Here is a 23,495-nt window from a genome sequence, read left to right on the forward strand (position 1 = left end):
GAAACTAAGGGTTTTTGTTTTTGTTTAGCCAAAGCAATTTCCTTCACTTAATGTAGAAAACCTAATCTTGTGAAGTAAGCAACACTGTATTCAGAAAATTGTTGAATATGTTGCACGTTTTAAGGAAAATTAAAAGGCATCTGAGAAAGGGAGTAATGTAACCTATACATGTGCCACTTGTAGAATGTTATCTAGAATCAGTGTTTTCTGTTGTTCAGTTTTCAAATGTAACACTCACTTGCTCCAGTTTTGTATAATTTTTTATTAAAGTTTTACAAAAAGTTTAAAAACGAATGTCATTAAAGAACATAAGAAAGAAAAAGAAAGAGGAAAAGAAACTAAAATTAGAAAGATCCAAAAACAAAATAGTAGCATTTGATTTCCTTTGCAGCAAATATAATCGCAAAATTATCTCTTACTCTATGATTACAAAAATCTTCACTTTTTTCCACTATACAGTTTTGTTTTCTAATCATCAAAACCAAAAAATCCAGTTGACAGTAAATGTAGATATTTCTTTTTCTCTAATGAAAGCAGTTAATGTAACCATTTCTGCAAGCTTTATCATCTTGACCAACCATTCCTTTGCTATAATGCTGCCCATTTCCCTTCTTTAAACAGTTCATTTATAGCATTAAGACCTTTTTCACTTTGGGACATTTATTTATTATTTATTTATTTATTGGATTTGTATGCCGCCCCTCTCCAAGGACTCGGGGTGGCTCACAACATATGAAAAAGTACAAAACAATATACATCACAAAAGAACCAATTAATATGACTAAAATAACTTTAAAATCCAATATAATTTAAAAAAACACCCATCACCATTCACTGCATAAATACATTAAAACACTCATTGGTCAGAGGGCTAGGATCTAATGGCCCCAGGCCTGCTGGCATAAATAGGTCTTTAAATTTTTTCAGAAGGCAAGGAGGGTGGAGGCGGTGCGAATCCCTCGGGGAAGCTGATTCCAGAGGTCTGGGCCCCCCACAGAGAAGGCTCTTCCCCTGGGCCCCGCCAAATGACATTGTCTTGTTGATGGGACCCTGAAGAGGCCAATTCTGTAGGACCTGAGCTCTGGGATTCATGCGGCAGAAGGCAGTCTCAGAGGTAATCTGGCTCGATGCCATGTAGGGCTTTGAATGCCATAATTGACACTTTGAATTGTGTCCGGAAACTAATCGGCAGCCAGTGCAGTCTGTGGAATGATGGTGAAATATGGGTATGCCTTGGAAGGCCCATAACTTCTTGCGCAGTTGCATTTTGGACGATTTGAAGTTTCCAAACACTCTTCCGAGGTAGCCCCATGTAGTGAGCATTGCAGTAGTCAAACCTCGAGGTGATAAGGGCGTGAGTGACCGTGAGCAATGAATCCCTGTCCAAATAGGGCCGCAACTGGTGCACGAGGCGAACCTGGGCAAATGCCCCCCTTGCCACAGCCGACAGGTGGTGTTCTAAAGTCAGCTGTGGATTGAGGAGGACGCCCAAGTTGCAAACCTCTGAGGTAGTACCCACAGCCACTATAATAATGTTCCTGCAGTTTTCATATGTAATAACAAAATCCCATGTCTTTTTTCTAATTGTTTTTCCATTAATTCCCCCTCCCCAAAATCTCTGGTTCCAGTTGTACTTTAACCTTTAAAATCATCTTTAATTAAAGTATATATTTGAACCCAAAATGTTTTTTTTTACATGCCCAACAAAACATGATAAAATGTCTCTTCATGTTCATACATTTCCAGCAAATATTTGAAATACATTCTACACAATTTTTACACAACTTCTCTATTGACAAATATCAATGACCGCATCATTTTATAAAAATTGTCTTAAGCCTAGAAGATAAAGTACATTTCAGTCCTTTCAACCACATATTTTTCCTATTTGTATATTATAGCCCAAAATTTTAGCCCGGTTTATCATTCATTCTTTCACTTGCTTTTCTTTTTTGTCATATGTCAATATATGTTTATAAATTTTACAACACTACATAATTTACTAATCAATACATAATTCTGTTTCAAATTCAATCTTTGTTCAAGATGAAAAAAATCTTGTATGCACTATAAATCTTTCTCTTAATGGTGTGGACATAGTCTCCATATGTTCATCAGCCAAAAATAAGTTCATCTAGATTCATAATTTTTTCATTTCATGACTTCAGGTATTACAAGAATGCTGACTCAACTTTTTACATTCACATATTTATAATGCACAAATAAACTTTAAAAAAAAGGTAAGATTAAGGGAAACGGGCAGCACTATTTTTAAAAATAAACTAAGCACAATTTTAGAAAAGTATTACGGGAGCAAACCCTGGTCCATTGTTTAACAAATATGTTGTCTTTTAAAATGATTCCTGATAAATTTAACATTAACTGTAATCCATTTACTAAGTAATAATATATATGTAACACATTAGTGTACAAAAAATTATATCCTTTTTTCTCTCCTTTGCCACCTCCTTTCCTTATATATTCTCATCGATTCATTTGTATTACATTTCAAATTAAATGTAAGATAAAAATCAAAGATATTCCACTACAGTATTAACTGCTTAAATTAGAAATATAATAATAATAATAATAATAATAATAATAATAATAATACAGTAATAATAATAATAATAATAATAAAAAAAAAATTAGACTTGTATGCCAATCTATCTGGAGCTTTTGTACTTTACATAACTTTACAGAAAAAAACAGAAAGTCCAGTTGTCTTTTGAAAAAGCACCTTTGGGATCACTATGACCTGGATGACTGAGAAGCTCAATAGATATCTAAACATACTTGTAATTAAGACTGTAATACTTTTTTCCCCAGATTTTCAGACCTAAGCATGTCAAAAAAACACAAAAAGAAATCCAGGCAAAAGGATGACACCTTGAATAAAAAGGTAAGAAAATATAACTATTACTTTTATATCAGGTGAGGAACTGTTTCAATCCTAGGAACTTCATTCCCATCAAAGTGAGATCTGCTTTCACTCTCTTGACCCTTTCTAAAAGTTTTAAACCTGGTTCTCCCAATTGGCCTGGGGCCCAAAGAGGGATGTGTTAGCCTGGAGGTGATTACCGGATTAATAGAAGATATGACCTCCACTTTATTATATATTCCCTGCTGCCTTACCATTTCTTGTTAATGTATTTCTTGTTTGCTGTTTCAGTCTTTGATAATTGTATTCTATTTTATTGGATTGTAATAACACAGATTTGTGTCACAACGAGATGTGCAGCAAATAAATTAATAAACAATAAGGATTAGAGTTTTCATTGCATAAAAAAGAATGAAAACGCTAGGATGGCACTGCGAATGTTACATGATCAATGATTAATAATATTCAGTCTTTTTTTAAAAAATGATTTTTATTTCAAATATATACATTTAAAAATACATTTTCTCGATCATAGCATCTTTACATCAAAACAGACAAAAAAAGGTAAGTGAAAGAGAAAACCATGGACAGGACAAAAGCAGACTCTACATAGACTACCCCACCCCCACTGTCTCATTGACAGCTTAATTTAAATTCATTGATTTATCATATGGTGAATACTACCAACAGTTATTATTCAGTCATAAGTATAACCAAATTTCAAGTATTTTGCATTTCTTCAATCCTTTTTTCCCTATCTACTCTCAAATAGTCAATTATTACAGAAATCTTAAGTAAATCTAGTATTTTTTAAACCCTTTTAAACTTATTCATAAATCTTTTATACAGCTTCCTTTTTTCCCCTTTTGTCAAGCCATACGTAAAATTCTCTCCATATTTTGTAGTACTTTGTATCTTCTTGGTCCTTGAGCTCCATTGTCATCTTATCTGCTTCTGCGCAATCAAGAATTTTTTTGATCAAACTTATTTCGTTTGCTACTGTTTCCTGTTTCCAATATATTCAGTCTTAATACCATGTTTGCAGTTTTAAAAATACTTATAATTTGCTTTTGTTCTGTGTATTTTGGCTGTAGCTGAAGTCAATAAGCATAACAGAAACATAACCCACTTAAAGTGTGATGTTTTGTGTTTTTTCCCTACATCCGTTACTTCTTAATGCTTTAAAGCTGAACAGAGATGACGACGGGTCCCGTCAACGAAACAATGTCGTCTGGCGGGGCCCATGGGAAGAGCCTTCTCTGCAATGTTCCCTCTAATTTTTTTCCCGGTGTGGGCGGAAAAGTATAGTGTCTGAGCGGCAGTCCCCTGGGACTGGGCAGCATAGAAGGATTAAATAAACAAACAAACAAACAAACAAACAAATAAATAAATAAGAAAAAAATCCCTTCTTTTTTTATTAAAAGAAATTAATAATTTTAAAAAACCAAAAACAACTATTAATAAAAACAGGTGAGGGCTGGGGGTTCTCTGTTATTATTTAAGTGCTTTCGCCATATGCTTTAAATCAAGAGTCACTTCTCTCTCTGTTTCTCTCTCTTTCCTGTCATTCTCTGCCTCAATCATTTTCTCATTTCTCTTTTTTTCTCCCCTTTTTTCTATCATTTCTCTCTCTCTTTTCCTTCCACTCTTCTCTCTCTCTCTTGCTTTCTCTCTCTCTTGCTTTCTCTCTCTCTTGCTTTCTTCCTCTCTCTCACTCTCTTCCTTCCTCTCTCATCTCTCTCTCTCATGCTCTCTTTCTCTCTCCTCCTCTTGCTCTCTCTTTCTCACTTTCTCTCTCTTGTTTTCTTTCTCTTTCTTTCTCTCTCTCACACTCGTTCTCTCTTGTTTTCTTTCTCTCTCTTTCTCTTGCTTTCTCTTTCACTCTTTCTCTCTTGTTTTCTTTCTTTCTCTCTCGTTCGCTATCTCTTGCTATCTCTTTCTCTCCCCCCTCTTTCTCTCTCTCTCTCTCTCTTTCTCTCTATCTTGCTCTGTCTGTTGCTCTCACTCTCTCCCGTTCCCTCTCTGTTCTTCTCACAGCGGAGGGCGGCGAAGGTGATTTTCAATGGCGTGCGCGCACTCCCCATCCCCCTGCCAGCCCACCCGGAACATTCAAAATAAGAAAAACCTTCGCCGGCGAGAGCAGAACGCCTGCCCTGCCTCTCCTGCAGCCACCTCGCTGACAACCCGGGACAAAAGCGCTCTCGGCGAAGGGACTGCGAGAGGGGTGGGGCGGGCGTTCCCAAAGCGCTCGGAGTGGCTAGCGGCTGGATGAGGAGGACGAGAAGCCGCAGCCGCCACCGCCGCTGTGGGAGAAGCCACGCCCCAAGGTGGGAAGCGGAGGGGGAGAAAGAGAGGTGGATCGGGTGGCCGGGGGGCAGCAGCAAGAAGCCAGGGGTGCGAGGGGGCCGGAGGCATTGGGGGAGGCGCCCGCGGCTCCTTGCACGCCCTTGGAAAAGGGTGCGTGGGGGTGTTTTGGGGTGTGCACGCATGCGCGCAGCTTAGACTGAACAGTGCTTTTCTGTGGCGGCTCCGACCCTCTGGAACCAACTCCCTCCAGAGATCAGAACTGCCCCCACCCTCCTTGCCTTTCGCAAACTCCTAAAAACCCACCTCTGCCATCAGGCATGGGGAAATGGATTCTCCCGGGCTGTTTCATTTTATGTATGGTTTGTTTGGGATGCATGACTGTTTTTTATAATAAGGGTTTTAAACTGTTTTTTTAACCATTAGATTTGTACTATGTATTATTGTTGTAAGCCGCTCTGAGTCTCCGGAGAGGGGCGGCATACAGATCTAATAAATAAATAAATAAATAAAATAAATGAGGCAACAAGCTATATTCTCTAGGAATTAAGAGAACATGTCCATCTTATATACACACAAAAATGCAGACCCAAAAGCTGCAGTAGATATGATATGGCCCAGTGTTTAGGTAATAGTTGTGGAGAATAAAAGATTTTTCATATAACATTTTTATTTTAAAATATTTTTTTAATTCAAAACCAGGATTTTCAGATGCAGAATAGAATTTAGATTGCATATTGACAATCTTATTTTTTGAGTATGCTTGAATAAAAATACAAGAAAAATACCATTAGGTTCTTAGATTATGCCAAGGAGAGGGGGTTTATAAAAACAAATTGGTAAAAAAATATTGAAGTATAAACATGTGATTTTTCTATTTTCCATGGTAGGTTCATAATGTAAATAGGTGTATAGGATAGAGCAAATGTGGAAAGTCAGGAGAATTGAAAATTGTTTTTGAGTTCTGATGAGTTTTTGTTCATAACAAATGCAAAATTTGCAAAACAGCAATTGTAATTGTAATTTCAAAGAGTTTACTGACACATTTTGATTTCTCCTCCATATTAAGAAATTAGTATTTTGCAGTTTGTTCTGAGCAAGCATGCTTGGTTTTTTTTATCCTTGTTGCTGAATAAAAGAGAAAGTGGAGGAGCTTCACATATGGTAGCTTCAAAGAATTTCTCACTATGAAAGATTCTTGCTTTCCATCCATCTCACATGCCATTCAGTCAAGGTCAGGTTTAGCAGTCTTCTGACCAAGTTTTGATACAAACCTTGGGATTGTTGTTGTTTATTGGGAGCTTCTGCACAGAATTTTGCATTGGGTACTATGGAAATTAGCCACCCGTTAGTTACATCTGTAGTCATTATTAAGAAGTTGCTGGCAGCTTGTAAGAGATCAGAGAGTCTTACTAGGTACATATACTTTTTAAGTTATATTTTTAAATCTGTTTGCTTGAGTTAATAATAAAGTTTAAAATCCCTTTATTTACTGGTATGCTTATTGTGGATTACACACATACACACACACACAAACCCAATACCTGGGAATCTGATCACTGCCCTGATACTTGACAAAACAAAGAAGACAGATGTTCTAGCTGCTTGAAACAATATGTTTATTCATTATATATGAGGACCATGAAACATTTGACCTAACACTCTATAGACAAAGAGTATGAAGCTTATGGAAACTTGGAGTTTTAATGTTAAATTATAACATTGAGTTATACTAGTTAAGCTTTAGCAGAAACTCAAGGACAGCAAGATTAGAAGACACTTACTCGCTCAGTGTTAAGGCTACAAAATAGTACTTATTTCTACCATACACTGAAAGTCTGCAGGAATTGACACCACAAATGCAAATTGTGCAAAGAAAAAGTTACCAAAACATACCTAGAATATATAAATAACAATGCTCAAGAAAGTAGGTATTGTTGAATCTTAATGGAAATTTTATGATACGTATGTGGAGGCACATGGAGATTAATGGAAATTACTATTAATTCGGTACTGTGAAAACAAAGATTATAGAAGCAATAATAATCTAACTCAGAGATTGTATCTCTGTATCTAACTCAGAGATGTACCTGACTTTGAGGAAAGAATGAGGCATACAATATAGTGAAATTCTATGCAATTTTGCTTCTCATATTGTGAAAGATTATTTATTTAATATAATAAAACACACATGCTTATAAATAAATATTCATTATTCTTTCAGAAACCAGAATCAGCAGAAATTGGGATCAGACATGCAAGAGAACAGGTGGACCAAAGGTAAGGTTTTTTTTTGATAGGAGGAATGAAACTGTTGATATTTTGGAGGTTGAAAAATCTAAATGGGCTGCAGTACAAAGACCAACATAGTTCGAAATCTATTGCTTAATTTGGAATCTTTGATTGGATCATATTAGTTGTCTGACGTTTAATCAATTACGTTATGGAGAAAATGATATTCTTGTAATAGTCTCCAATGCAACAATTATATATTTTTTGTAAACTCTTTATTTTATTACTTTGCCTAACATAACTTATCTTGTACTATTGTTCTGTTATTAGGGAAAATTCCTTACTGTTTTTCGTTTTATTTGTAACTTCATTACACTTGATATTGTGTTGCTATGTTGCCATAAGCAAAGAAAATAACCTATTGACTGCTCATTCTAAATGCCATGGTTAATAGAAATAGGCATTCATTGCATATCCTCAGCTTTGATAATATTTTTTGTCGTTTGTAATTTATAAATGAGAATTCTTATTCCTAATGTAGCAACATGATATTCTTGGATGTTTTCAATTTTAGTTCTTAAAAATCAAACTTATCATATGGGATTATAGTTTAAAATAACTGGAGGATGCTTTAATTTATAATTAGATTAAGTATTTCATTTTGAGGGGACTAATAATTTTATAACATGCTCCCTGTCACATTTTCTGTATGTATCAATAATCTATTCATAAATTCAGATTTTTCTCTTAACATTTCTTGTTAAATAAAATATTGGATTATAATTTTTAAAATCCACAGTTTACCTTCCACAGTCATAATTTTAAAGTGATTTTCAATGATGTTTTCACAGAGGGAGTGGTGCTGGATATGTGGAAGCAAAAATGAATTTGGATCTCATACATTCTAGTACAAGATTCGAAGCAAAGATATCAAAAGACTCACAACCCATTAATAGTGTTTTAATACCTCTTGAAGAGCGTGAAAAGATCACCATGCAATTTAAAGCTACAGCTAATCTTGGTGGGAAAAGAAGCATTATGGAGCCTCATAAAGAACAATCTGGCATGAGTGACAATGGTCCTAATAATAAAAAAAGGAAGAAGTTGTCACATGATTTGGGGATCATAAACCTCAAAGAGAAGAATAAAAAAAAAGATAAAATGGAGAGCACCAAGTTTAGAAAAGTATTTAGAAAATGTATAATGGAGGAATTCAAGGAAACCACGAAACCTGCAGAATGTTCATTCCTTCATAAGAAAAATATACTAAGATTGAATGAATTCACCCCGAAAATAAACTGTACAAAACCCCATCACGTTCCAGGTTTACCTTTTACTTTCACAGATTCTAAAGTGAATATGCAGGCTTGCAAAAAAGATAAACTTGAAAAAGAGAAGTGTCTTTCTTTAGAACTTTCCAGAAAAAAATGTAAAGAAGACAAATGTGCACACTCATATCACCTGGCAAAGATGTCCAAATGTCGGAAGTATAAAAATGAAGAACCGACACCTGATTCAGAGAAGAATATTTGCAATTCAAGGATTCAAAAAAATAAATTTGAATCGGTTACATTTCATTCAAGTTGGGTAAAGTAAAATATATATATCATGAAATATGAAGCTGTATTTTTGCTTTAGTTGAGATCTCTTATGGGGCTTTAAATAATTTCCATGGGCTGATAATATAAGAATATAGGGAAAAGCTCAATGGTGAAATCCAAATTGTTTTACTACGGGTTCTATGGACATGGCTTAGTGGGCGTGGCAGGGAAGGATACTGCAAAATCCCCATTCCCTCCCCACTCCTGGGGAAGGCTATTGCAAAATTTCCATTCCCACTCCACTCTGGGACCAGCCAGAGATGGTATTTGCCAGTTTTCTGAACTACTCAAAGTTTCCACTACTAGTTCTCCAGAACCTGTGAGAACCTGCTGGATTTCACCCTTGGAAGACTCCTTAAACAATTAAAGAATTTTTGCTTAGACAGTGTATCAATAAAAGTGGTTCATTCTTTCACTTCATAAACCAATGAGGAAGATCCCAACTTCTTTTTTTTAATTTTTAAATTTAAAAACACATTGAAAACGTTGAACACAGTGTAGCTGTCCTGGTGTTATCTTTGCCATACAAACTGAAATATCATGTAACTTACATAATATTACTCCCTTAAGACACTGTCTTATATTTTTTTAAAAACCCGAAATAAACGCTTGGTCTTATTGCCATACAATTAAAAGCCTGATTAAGCTTATTATCAGGGGAAGTCTTATCTTGGGGGGAAACGGGGTACTATTATACCTACTAATCTATATTTTGCTATTCAGTATTTACATATATACAAACATCATACTTCTCTCTGTATTCCTATTAAGTTTATCTTATCCATTCTCATTTTCTTATAGTTACATGCCTACCTCTCTCTAATTCTCCATTTTATAACTCCTAGTCATTTCATATTTTAGGTCCTTCTTTTCTGTCTAAACGATTGATAAAATTTGTTCCATGTCTCAAAATGTTCTGTCTCCCTTGTTTTTTAATTCCAGAGTCAATCCATTTCCACACAAGTCAAAATTTTCTTACTTCTTCAGATGGGATTTCCTCATTTTTCCAGTTTTGGGCAAAGATTATTGTTGCTGCTGTTATAATATGTATCGTTAAATAAATTACCCTTTTACTATATTTTCCATTTATAATTCCCAATAAGAATAATTCTGGCTTAAATTCTATTTCCTCTCCAGTTCTGCCAACTGTATTTGAATTTTTTTGCCAATATTCTTTGACTTTCCTACATAACCACCACATATGATAAATATGAGCCTGATTCATGGTTACACTTTATTTACTTACTTACTTACTTACTTACTTACTTACTTACTTACTTATTAGATTTGTATGCCGCCCCTCCGAAAACCCAGGGCAGCGTACAACTTCCAACACACTTCCAACATTTGATGATAAATTTCTGAACATTTTTGCCAGTCTAACTGGTGGGAGATGCCACCTATAGAACATTTTATTTAAGTTCTGTTTATTCTCTTTATATTCCTATTTCTATTTCTTTCCCATAATTCTTGCCATTTTTCCAATTGTATATTGTGTTCAAAATTTATTGCCCATGCCACCGTTGTTTCCTTAACCTGTTTTTCCTCCATTTTGTAATCCAATAAGAATTTTTAAATTTTCTTTACTAATTTATCATTTGTCCCCAGAAGGATCTTATCTATTGTCATTAACTCCCTATTAATCCCCCACTCTTTCATGACTTTCATATATCTTGATTGGATTTGTAAAAAGAACCACCACTCCAATTCTACCCCCTGTTCTTTTAATTCTTGCCTTGATTTTAATCCCGCTTCTTCATTTATTAAATCCTTATAGACAACCTGTTTGTCTTGATTGATAAGATTTAGGTGTTCTAACATTTCTAATGTAGATAGCCAAATTGAAACTTTCATGTAGTTCTGTTTAAATTTATTTCATATTTCTAAAAGGGCCTGTCTTATAAAATGTCTTTGGCAGTATTGGTGTGCTGCTTGTTTCCTGTACCACAAAAATGTGTGCCATGCTAGATGTAAATCATGGCCCTCTAACATTAACAGTCTTTTGTTTTTTAATTCTATCCAGTCTTTTACCCAGGTGAGTGTTGCTGCTTGATAGTTGAGCTCCCACTCTGGCATGCCAAATCCTCCTCTTTCTTTTACTTGTTGCAGTTTAAGTTTGATCCCCTGTTTCTTCCCTTGCAAAATATATTTCATTATCATTTTATTCAGATTTCCAAAATACTTTTTGTCTAATTTTATCAGAATATTTTGAAACAAGAAGAGTAATTTTGGTAGAATGTTCATCTTAATCACTGCAATTTTTCCCATTAGTGAGAGCCTCAAATTTCTCCATCTCTCCAAATCTTCTCTTATGTTGTTCATTAGTTTAATATAATTATCCTCTTTAATTGATGTGCATCTTGCAGTTATGTAAATTCCTAAACATTTTATTTTCTTCACTATCTAAATATTTATTCCATTGGCCAATTCCTCTTTCTGTTCCTTGTATCCTTACGATTTATATGAATATTGATTGTTTCCTGATTGCTTATTCGTACCCTATGACAATCATTAAGTTTTGTACCTCATGATTCTTGATAAATGTATCTTTTCTTTTATGTACACTAAGAGCATATGCATCAAATCACACTTGGCCAATAAAGAATTCTACTCTATTCTACTGTACTCTATTGTTTGTCATATCTTAACGATAGTTAAAATGATGGATAAAGAAAAATTTTGAAGGAAAAAAGCAGACTAGTGTGTATTAAATATGAGACTAAATTAATAATATTTCAATCATTTAAAATATGAAATGAAAAACCAAAAAAAATTCTAAAAGTGTAATAAAGTTTACCTAGTTCCCCTGGCATCATTTTTCTTCCTTTCAAAATTATTTCAGATTCCAAGAAAGAATTATAAACTATAAAATTAACAGCTAAGTACATATAATCTCTTTATTACAGAATTCCAAATCCTCATGTTCTTCCCTTGAAAACATCAAAAATGCAGATGTCGACCAAGAGGTTAGAGGTTTTTTTATCAGCATCTCCTAAATGCAGTTTTTAGTTCATTTTAGCCAAAGTTTACATTGTTGCTGTTTTTGCTCATATTGATTCTGTTTGTTCTCATCCATTCTAATATATTCTAATAGGACATACTTAGAGACTGGGTTTTTATCTAAGCATCAAGTTCTTGCAGCTACTTTACAATCACAATTAAAGCTTTAAAATAGAAACCATATATAAAATATAAAGCATGTAGCTGCCCTGAATCTACGGAAAAGGGCGGCATACAAATCCAAATAATAACAACAGAAGCAACAATAGCAAAAACTAATTTAAATTTTCACTGCAGCAGAAATGCATGAAAATTTATACCTCTCGAGATCATAGCAGAAGTTTACAGGAATATATATATACATACATATACATACATACATATATATACACATATACTTTGGGGTGGAGTGGATGGGTGGAATGGATAACAATGTAGGAATCTAAAAGTGCTGAGGCCTAATGGGGACTGAACATATTCATTGGTCAAGATACAGTATGTAAAAGTAATGAAGAGTGAACATACTTGTTCATACGTCTATCTGAAGCTACATAGAAAATGGACGAAAAGCCCCACATAACATTTTGAACTTGCTAGTGAAACCTTTATTAGTTCTTGCCATCATGTTTATTTAAACAATATAAATAATACAAAGTTAAGAGAAATTGTAATAGTTTGATTCCAGTCAAATGGAATCAAGATTTGAATTGGCTAATTGCCTTCTTAAATGTGTGCAAATTAGAATTTTTAGAGAGGGAAATGAAAATTATGGGAAAGAAAGTATCTTACCTTGATGCATCAAGTTATATAGATAGGTTTCATGCCGGTTTGATAGACCATTTTGAAAATACTTTTCTATTAGAACAAGTTTTACTCATTGTCATTTGTATTATAGTGTTCCCTCGATTTTCGCGGGTTCGAACTTCGCGAATAGCCTATACCACGGTTTTAAAAAAAATATTAATTAAAAAATACTTCGCGGTTTTTTTCCTATACCATGGTTTTTCCCACCCAATGACATCATATGTCATCACCAAACTAATAATTTTTGCAAATAAATAATTTAAAAAAAATTGTTAATAAATAATTATGTTTATAAATATCAGGATCACTAAGTGTCTTATTCAATGGTGAGTACCAATAATAATGGTGACTAAATGGTTGTTAAGGGAATGGGAAATGGTAATTTAGGGGTTTAAAGTGTTAAGGGAAGGCTTGTGATACTGTCCATAGCCAAAAATTGTGTATTTACTTCCGCATCTCTACTTCGCGGAAATTTGACTTTCGCGGGCGGTCTTGGAACGCATCCCCCGCGGAAATTGAGGGAACACTGTATACATTTATTTTCCCTTCTGTATCTTATTCATCTATCACCTAGGTGGAAAGAGTAAGACAAGAAGTAGTATCTTCCCTCTCTCCTATCCACCCACACATTTGGAGCAGTGGATAGACAGTAATATATAGAGAAAGAAAAGCAGCAAGAACTGGTAGTGCTTTCTTATCCCTGCTTAAGATATCAAGTCATGATTTATCAATTATTTTTATAGATGCAGATTGTAGAAGACTTGCATGTGGCTCGTATTGAGAAGAAGATGGATCTACCTGTTGTGCAGGCTTGTGGAGAGTTAACTTGCATGGAAATAGATCTTGCAGATGGTGAATCACATATATCTTCTAGTAAGTTTATCTGTGTGAGGTGTTTTCTGCTGCTGCTCCATTAACAGCATTGAGAAGAAGAAAATGAAAGATAAAGCCACTTACTGAATTACATTTTTCTTCTTTTCTAATAGATATTTTCTCTGGGTTGAATACTTTGATTGTGATTGATACTAATATAATGATCAGCCATTTGACGTTCATCAAATATTTGAAGAATGCAAATATTCCAGGTATGTGTGGATTTATTTCTGTAACATCTTACCTGAAAGATATTGCTTCTCTATTATCTGCTACATTTTTTTTCAATCTGAAAACTAAACTTCAGCCCCAAATCTTATAGCAGATAGCTTCATTTCATGAACAACTTTAGACTTTTAAATGACCTTTAATAAAGCAGTATAACATGATATGATGTAAGCAGGTGTAAATTATATTATTTTGCTTATTCACCACTCATGGTACAAAATGTACTGAAGTAGCAGACACTGAACAAAGTTAAAAGATGGTGGATCAGTTAGATTTCAAACAAAAAGAGCTAGTATTTTTATTGGTTTCCTTTCTTTCATAACGTTTGGAGAATATCTGTTGTGTATTATGATTGAACAAATGATAGTGCGGTCATTTAAAACAAGATTCATAAAACTTGTTAGGATCAGACTTCTTCAAAACATTGAAAACAGGCGTATCATTTGGTATGCTTGTATAGCTGCTTATCAGAACTTTCTCTGGTAATTTGCAGGTTCACGCACAAACATTTCTACCTGTTATATCATGAAATAGTCAAGAAATATTTTACTTAACTTTCATCCTCTCATAATCATTATCAGTGTCTTAGCAATGGGAATTATATGCCAATATTGGTAGACCTCGACTTACAACCACAATTGAGCCCAAAATTTCTGTTGTGAGACATTTGTTAAGTTAGATTTGCCTCATCTTACAACCTTTCTTGCCATAGTTGTTAAGTAATCACTCCAGTTGATAATTTACTAACTCTGTTATTAAGTGATTCTGGCTACCCCATTAATTTTTCTTAGCGTGACAACATGAGAAAACACATCCAGAAAATCACATTGTCTGATTTTTCACAAATTTATTTCCAAATTATTTTTAAGAGGGAGAACTTTCACAATTGGTGTCTGACTAAATACTTTTTCTCCCCATTGTAACTCTGGGACACTGGGATGGTGATAACTATGAACCAGTTGCCAAGTATCTGAATTTTGATCACATGATCATGGGGATGCTGCAAAGGTCTGAAAAACTGTCATGTCACTTTTTGCAGTGCCATTGTAACTTTAAATAGTCATTAAATGAACTATAAGAAAGAAAAGGAGTTGTGGAAAACTTGTAGTTTCTGGTCATAACCCTATCCTTTCTAGATTGAAAATAATCAGCGTAAGTGCATTTATTTAACATGTTAAGAAAATTACTTTTCTTTTTGTGGTAAAATTAAAGAGAAATAATAGATTACTTCTCTTTAATTAGTTAAAAATCCAATTTAGCAAAATCTTATAGTAGTCTAAGTTTTGAATTGAATAAAGGAAATTTAGCAGTAACAAAATTGAAAGTGATAAGATGCCTCACTAATTTTTTCTAAATTATATATTCCTATTCATGATGCTATTTTTTTCATCAATTTGGTTTTGTATCTGAGGAAGATTGTTTTAAGTATAATGATTACCAGTTAGTTTGTTTTCATTTTGTTCCCAGACTTTCAAGGAAACAAAGCATCTGGTAATTGTCAAAAAATAATTAAATCAAAACACACAGAAAGAAAATAGTTTGGAACTAAACAGTTCCCCCCACTTTCTCTGCAAATTATAATTATGGGAATTAACAGATAAGACAGGGATGTAGAAATTAGAGAATAAAGATAGAAACCAAGAGCATTAAGGGAATATTTTGCATAGGAATATTGAGATGCAACTACATAAATTTCACAAATGCATTTTTTTTCTTTTAAGAACTTTGATAATTTTTGACCAAAAAAATGCTGTTTTTCTCCTAATTAGGCATAGGCAAATTTTTGCTATTAATTCCTTGGGTAGTTCTGCAAGAACTGGACAACTTAAAGCGAGGGCAGATATTGGCAAACGTTAGTAAAAAAGCAATCCCTGCAGTTCACTTCATCTATACTTGCCTAAAAAATCAAGATCCAAAGTTGTGGGGTCAATCCATGCAGCTTGCTTCTCAAAAAACACGTAAGTCGTTGTAGAACTATAAAACCTCCAGTAAGTGCACCTACTTTGTAATAAACCCTATTCCATCGGAAATGAAAATAATTGAGGATTATTTTTTATATCTATTTCTTTCTCTTGTCTAAAATAATTGCAAATATTGGCTGTTTACTATGAAGTTAGTGATGCAATTCCCGAGACCATACCTTGGCCAGCCACCTTCCTAGTTGTGATGTATGGCTGTATCTACAAAATGATTAATTCTCCCCATTGACCAGTAAGTGCAAGGAAAGACTCAAAGTAAAGGATTAGTTTTCTAGATCTACTTTAATTTCCTGCTAAGAATGTTTCTGGGTCCCAAAGCTTAAGAAGCAGTGAAACACAAGTAGCAAATATCTTGGAATTTACTGCTCATTATAAAATGCTCTCGGCCAAATGCTAAATAAAATAAATCACATATATAAATTGGTTCAGGGGAAGCAGGGGAATTATTATTATTATTATTATTATTATTATTATTATTTATTTTTATATTTAATCATTGTTGTCAGCAACAGCAACAGCATTTTATGATTTCTCCACCTGCTTATGGTGACTGAAAGAAGATAATTAAATTTTTAAAAGATAATGTAAAAGATAGGTAAAACACTTAACCAATGAGAATATTATTATTCAAAATAATAAAAGAAACTCTGGAAGAGATATATTTTAATGCATTTTTAAAGAGACATAAAATCTGGGGATCATTTCTCATGCTGTTACATCAAGAGAGGACTGAAAGTGTGGTATAGCTTTTAACATCTATAATATCAGCCTTTCCAATAGATTGGCCCTAAGTTGCTTAGTGCTTTAAACCAATACCTTAAATTAAGTGTAATAAGAAGCAGCACCATCTGTCAGTATAAGCATAACAGGATCATGGTGCCATGCAATGGGGTGGATGTTGCTACATTTTTGCACCATTTGAAGCTTTTGGATGCTTTACAATACAGGTGTCAAACTCACAATGTCACTATCACATGACGTATCGCAACCCCCCCTTCGCTAAACTAGGGGTAGGTGTGGCCAGTGTCTGATTCATCTAGCCCATGGGCCCTGAGTTTAACACCCCCACCACAGTAATGTGTCTTTGAAATAATCAACATATGACCAGGAGGCTTATCCTCTGAGATTTGGAAGTCTGCTATCTTCTTAGCCCTTCCAGAAGGCCTTGAAGATCTGACTTTTCCCCAGACATTGAACCAAGATGAGATTTGAGAGAATGTGCATTTGGGATAGGAGTTTTATGCTGCCTGGGTTTTGTGTAATGGTTTTAATTTTTCCTGTTATTATTGTGAATCATGGCTTATTCGTCAAAATGGGCTGCTGCCTATTTCAAATGCAATTTAACAGTCATAATCACCAGCTATAATTGGTAGAATTAATTGAGAAATTAACTTCTATTCTGGTCAAGTTTGTATTCTCTTTTAAGTAATGTTTCCTTCTGAGTATTGGCACTTCACTCTTGCACTGCATTGTGTAACGTTAAATTACATTACATTATTCCCAAGATAGAGCTGAAGGAAACTCTTAATAAATACTGAACAGCAGGAGCCCAGAGAACAGTGGTGGGTTTCAACTGGTTCACCCTGGTTCAGATGTACCAGTAGTGGTGGAGGCAGGAGGCTCCGCCCACCTGCCCGGACCTCATCACGGATGCTCTGTGCATGTGCAGAAGCAGCACACAAGCACATCTCCGAACTAAATGAAACCCATTACTGACAGAGGATAATTGTAAATGACACAAATATAATGCCACAAATATAAAATATTTTTCTTGCCTCTTGATGTGCTATTGATATTTGTTCATCAGCCAATTCCTTTAGAACATGACACTTAAATCTCTTGTTTCTAAATTTTCAGAAAGTTTCACTACTGAGAACAATGATGATCGTGTTTTACAATGCTGCCTTCAGTATCAGAATCTCTATCCTCAAGTTGAAGTAATCTTGCTGACGTACGTTTTTGGTGTCGCTTTCCAATGGAGGATCTAAATTTCATTGACAGGGCAATAAGTACACAATCATTTTAAATACATTTTTCAAAAAAAATGATGTACTTACTGATTTTTCTCAGCAGAATCCCTTTTAAAAACACCTCGGGAACTACCTCAACTCTGACCTATAAAGCCCTTCATGGCACCAGACCAGATTATCTCAGGGACCGCCTTCTGCTGCACAAATCCCAGCGACCAGTTAGGTCCCACAGAGTGGGTCTTCTCCGGGTCCCGTCAACTAAACAATGCCGCTTGGCGGGACCCAGGGGAAGAGCCTTCTCTGTGGCGGCCCCGGCTCTCTGGAACCAACTCCCTCCAGAGATTAGAATTGCCCCCACCCTCCTTGCCTTTCATAAGCTACTTAAAACCCACCTCTGCCGCCAGGCATGGGGGAACTGAGATTCCCTTTCCCCCTAGGCCTTTACAATTTTATGCATGGTATGTCTGTATGTATGTTTGGTTTTTTATATTAATGGGTTTTTAATCGTTTTTAGTATTGGATTATTATTGTACGCTGTTTTATGATTGCTGTTAGCCACCCCGAGTCTTTGGAGAGGAGCGGCATATAAATCCAATTAAAACAAAAACAAAAAAACTCACAGGCAGTCATTTAGCAACCATTCAAAGTTATAATGACACTGAAAGAAAAGTAACCTATGATTGGTCCATGCACTTATTATAACCATGGTAGCATCTCCAAGATCTCATAGTCAAAATTCAGGTGCTTGGAGATCAGCATGTATTTATGACATTTATAGTATCCCAGTCATATGATAGCCAGTTGTAGCCTTCCCCACTGGCTTCTGACAAGCAAAGTCAAGCATGAGTCATTTAACTGTAGTCATTTGCTTAACAATTTCCTTAGGAATGAATATTCTGGCTGTAATTATGGGGTGGGTTCCAACATACCTCGCTTCTGGTTGGCTTCGTCCTGTGCCTCATGCGCAGTGTGGAAATTTTTTTAAAAAAATTAAACCCTCTCCCCCCTGAAAACAAGATGGCAACCGCGTTCACAGGGCCGCAAACTCGGCTTTTGCACATGCTCAGGAGAAAAAAAATAAATTTTAAAAAATGTTGGCAGAAGCCACGGACCAGCACTGACTGAACCAGGGCGGTTACATCATAATGACATCACCAGCTGATTGCTACTGGTTCAGGTGAACCGATCCAAACCAGGAGAAACCCACCCCTGGACTACGTGTATGTAGACCTGTGTCCTATAGTAGCAAGTTGTCATATATACTCTTTGGTGATTACTATTTCTCAGATAAAGAAGTTAGAAGATTGTTGTTAGAATTAATACTTCATTTTAGAGCTACTGTCTTTCATTTCACCAAAGAGCAGGTACCATATTGCTGTTTCAAACAATCCAAATATACAGGATATGTACATGTTTATATAGGAATTTGGGAGATTCTAAGTAAAGGGGGAGGAGTTTTTTCAAATTACAGCCTCCAGAATCCCGTTTGAAAACAGAATTTTGCAAGTTCAACAATTCTACAATTGCTTGTGGAAAGTTTATTTTAAAATGGTTTCGTACAGGTATTGAGTGATTTATCAGCTCATGTAATACAGAGATAAGATATTTTAAGTCATAGGTCAGTGATGGCGAACTTTTTTTCCTTGGGTGCGAAAAGAGCATGGGTGCACGCTATCGTACATGTGCGAGTGCTCACACCCATAATACAATGCCTGGGGAGGGCAAAAACAGTTTCCCCCCTGCCCCCCGGAGGCCCCCTGGAGGCCAGAAACGCCTCTTTCCCAACTTCTGGTGGGCCCAGTAGGCTTGTGTTTTGCCCTCCCCAGGCTCCAAAGGCTTCCCTGGAACCAGCATAGAGTAGAAATGCCCCCCCATCCCCCCTGAGGCTCTCTGGAAGCCAAAAAATGCCCTCCCAGAGCCTCTGTGTGAGCCAAAAATCAGCTGGCCAGCACACACATGCATGTTGGAGCTGAGCTAGGGCAATAGTTTGCGTGCTAGCAGATATGGCTCTGTGTGCCACCTGTACCATAGGTCATTGAATATATGTATTTAATCCATCTAAACTAAAATCATATTCATTATATCATTGCTCGACGTTATGGGTACATTGAATTGTCTTCCCAGGAAAGCAAAACTAGGTGCATATATTTGTATTTCTTTCATAGGGATGATAAAAATTTGTGCAACAAAGCCCTAGTGAGTGAAATAAAGGCATATAGTAAAGCCGATTTGGTTGCTGCATTCCAGAAAATGACTCCAAAGAGCACAGTTATTAGTGAAGATACTTGCAATAACAAGTGGGGAAAAGGTTGGTTTTTCTTAATTTTATATATTTGCACGACACTACTGCTTTACAAGTCAATTAATTAAATAAATGCCTCTGAATTCTGTGTGGTTTATTTCCAGGTAAATGTAAGATTTTGCCATCTAAAACTGAAAAATAGCTTTAAAAAAAGAATCTAAAGTGTTTCCAATCAATCATCACTGATGAAATGCCAACATTAACCTAAAATAGAATAGAATAGAATAGAATTTTTATTGGCCAAGTGTGATTGGACACACAAGGAATTTGTCTTGGTGCATATGATCTCAACGTACATAAAATAAAATACAGTATACATTTGTCAAGAATCATGTGGTACAACACTTAATGATTGTCATAGGGGTCAAATAAGCAATGAAGAAGCAAATGTATGCCCTGTTAAAATCTACTTCCAACTGGATGAAAATTCTTAACTTAATTTGTTTAATGTTTTTGTGCTTCTAAATCAGGGGTTCCCAACACACACTTTGCTGGGACTCATGCGGCAGAAGGTGGTCCCGCAAGTAATCTAGCCCGATTTATTTATTATTACTTAGATTTGTATGCCGCCCCTCTCCGATGCCATGCAGGGCATTATAGGTCATCACCAACACTTTGAATTGCGTCCAGAAACCAATCGGCAGCTAATGCAGTCTGCGGAGTGTTGGAGAAACATGGGCATGCCTAGGAAGGCCCATGACCGCTCATGCGGCTGCATCTTGCATGGTTTGTAGTTTCCAAATGCTCTTCAAGGGTAGCCACATGTAGAGAGCAATTGCAGTAGTCGAATCTCGAGGTGATAAGGGCATGAGTGACTGTGAATAGAGACTCCCTGTCCAAATAGGGGCGCAACTGGTTCACCAGGCGAAAGAGATGTTCTAAAGTCAGCTGTGGATCAAGGAGGACGCCCAAGTTGCGAACACTCTCTTGGGGGGGGGGGAGGGTCAGAAGTCCCCTCCCAGGTTAATGGACAGACAGATGGAAGAGTCCTTGGGAGGCAGAACCCACAGCCACTCCGTCTTGTGGGGGTTGAGTCTGAGCCTGTTAATACCCATCCAAACCCTAACAGCCTCCAGACACTGACCCATTACTTCCACTGCTTCACTGAGTGGACACCGGGTGAAGATGTATGGCTGAGTATCATCAGCATACTGATGAAAACTCACCCCGAGCCCTCAGATGATCTCACCCAGCGGTTTCGTGTAGATATTAGTTTTTTATGATAATGATCTATCACTATTGTTGTACATACAGTACATGTTGTATGTATACTGTGATCTTATGCACCAGAAATAAATTCTTTGTGTGTTAATCACACGGCCAATAAAGAATTCTAATTTCAATTTGGAAGAGCTTGGGCAATGTGATTATCAGTGTATCGTCCAACAGGACTAGGAAGTGCTTCAGTTTTGAAAGGAAAAACTTGCATTGGCATAAAAAACAATCTGAACAGAGCTCCAGCCTGCACCTTCCTTCACCACATGCATCTTTTCTCCATTGACTCTGGAAGGAGAGTCCATCATGGGTTGTAAACCAATCCTATTGGTAGAGACTGAGTTAATTTAAATAATTAATTAACTGGCACCGCCCCCTTAGCAGCCCCCATGAGCCAGTTTTAAAAACTCAGTCTAAGTGTAGAGACTGTAGTTTCTGTACTGAGTGATTAATGATGTTTAAAATGTTATGTTTTGAATGTTAATTGTTATTAAAGTGGTGCTTTTTAATTTTTTTCTTCTTTTGTCTTCACTACAGGTCGAAGAGGATTTTCCAGAGGGGTCTCTGCCCTCCGTGGGCACCACCCCCAACGTTATCTCCTCGGGGGCCCCTTCCCTCAGCGGGTACCACCCTGATCGAGGAGCACCACAGCCCAGGGTCCCTGACCTCCGTGGTCAGACTCGGCTGCGAGCTGAAGGTGGGGGGGTCCGCCCCCCCCACTGGGAAGCTTTGAATCGGCGATTCCCTGCTTGCGCGGCATAAAAAAAGCGGTTTGGAAGCCTGCCAGCGCCTCTCAGCTGTTCGGCGGCCGGGATTAAAGCCGCCGCGGCCGCAGCCGCTTTTTAATTAGCGAAGCCGGTTTTCTTGCTGCGAGCGGCTTTTTAAAGCCGTATTTGGACGTTTTCAGGCAGCTGGCTGTGATCAGGTCTTCGGAGCCTCGGTTCCAGGACTCAAGCAGGTTGATTGATCGCCTCAGAGCGCCGCCATTTTCGGGCTGTCAAAAAAAAGGGAGAAAAACTTCCCGCGCTTTTTCTTTGCCCAAAAGGCGGTAGAGTTCCTCTCCGCCTATTTATTGGGCGCGATTGAACGTTACAGGCAGTTCTGCGCATGTGCAGTGCCTACTAAGCTCCCGATCGCCATTTTATTTCTCTGTGAGAGAAGCGAGTTCGAGGAGCAGCGTTTTGAAGTCTGTGGTGTTGTTTACTGATTTGTGAGTACTATGGAAGGTCACGCTACATCTGATAAGGTGACCTCTCCCTCGGTGGTCCCCAAGGAGAAGGCCAAAGCTTCCAAGTCCAAGGACAAGTCTAGGACATCCCAGGCCTCCTCTTCATCAATTAAAGAAGCAGAGAGGCGTATCAAGGCCTTAGAGCAGAGACTTGAAGCTGCTCTTCATGTCCCAGCAGTGCCCTCTGTGCCTCCTCATTTAACTATGGCCAGAGAGGGTTTGCCTCCTTTGCCTGCTATGAGGCCTGCTGAATCCTTCTCTGAGAAAGAATGGTCTCCTGATAGGCAATTTACCATCAATCCGGTTCTGCCATCTCCAGGCCACAGTGGGCCTAGACCAGGCTCTGCATCACATTCAGTGAGGAGCTGCCAGGGGCCATCTGCTACTTTCACACCCACAGCAGCAGGGTTGCGAACACAACCTGATTCTTGGCATCAGATGTCCCCATCAGTCCAGGATTTAATTAACAATGCCTATTCTCAGGGGATGGCAGCGGGGGTGCAACAAGTCACTCAGCAACCCCGCCCAGTGCAGTCAAAAAACCTGTGGTGTGCACCGCCCCCCTCAGGTATGGGGTCTTGGGCTGAGGAAGCAAACCCTTTGGAGGAATCTGATAAAGACTATGAACTGTCTGACGATGAGACACCGCCAGAGCAGCCTGTGGCTGCTGGACTTTTTAAAGCCTCAACTTTCAGGGTTTTGCTTCGTAAGGCCAAGCTAACTGTAGACTTGCCAGGTCCTGCAAAATCAGACACCTCGGATGGGACCAAACCAGCTACAGTCCTATTTAAGGAACCCCAACCTGAGTCAGAGCACATTCCATCCTCTGATATTATCGTGCAAAGTGTGAAAAGACCCTGGCAACACCCAGCTGCAGC

General features: G+C 37.0%; 1 protein-coding gene across 2 annotated transcripts in view; it reads left to right on the forward strand.

The window, feature by feature from the left end:
- Window positions 1-23,495, forward strand: part of SWT1 (SWT1 RNA endoribonuclease homolog) — a 64,772-nt gene that overhangs the window by 2,437 nt on the left and 38,840 nt on the right. Inside the window, exons 2-10 of one of the 2 annotated variants that reach the window (XM_070746316.1) lie at window positions 2,830-2,902; window positions 7,410-7,465; window positions 8,269-9,004; window positions 11,925-11,984; window positions 13,566-13,695; window positions 13,809-13,907; window positions 15,693-15,881; window positions 17,760-17,853; window positions 20,038-20,180. In XM_070746316.1, coding sequence (XP_070602417.1) covers window positions 2,846-2,902; window positions 7,410-7,465; window positions 8,269-9,004; window positions 11,925-11,984; window positions 13,566-13,695; window positions 13,809-13,907; window positions 15,693-15,881; window positions 17,760-17,853; window positions 20,038-20,180 — 1,564 coding nt within the window. In that variant the 5' untranslated portion in view covers window positions 2,830-2,845. The remainder of the gene's footprint in view (window positions 1-2,829; window positions 2,903-7,409; window positions 7,466-8,268; window positions 9,005-11,924; window positions 11,985-13,565; window positions 13,696-13,808; window positions 13,908-15,692; window positions 15,882-17,759; window positions 17,854-20,037; window positions 20,181-23,495) is intronic. The other variant, XM_070746317.1, reaches the window with a different exon arrangement.

The sequence above is a fragment of the Erythrolamprus reginae genome, chromosome 3, assembly GCF_031021105.1.
Source record: "Erythrolamprus reginae isolate rEryReg1 chromosome 3, rEryReg1.hap1, whole genome shotgun sequence".
In the NCBI taxonomy this organism is placed as follows: Eukaryota; Metazoa; Chordata; class Lepidosauria; order Squamata; family Dipsadidae; genus Erythrolamprus; species Erythrolamprus reginae.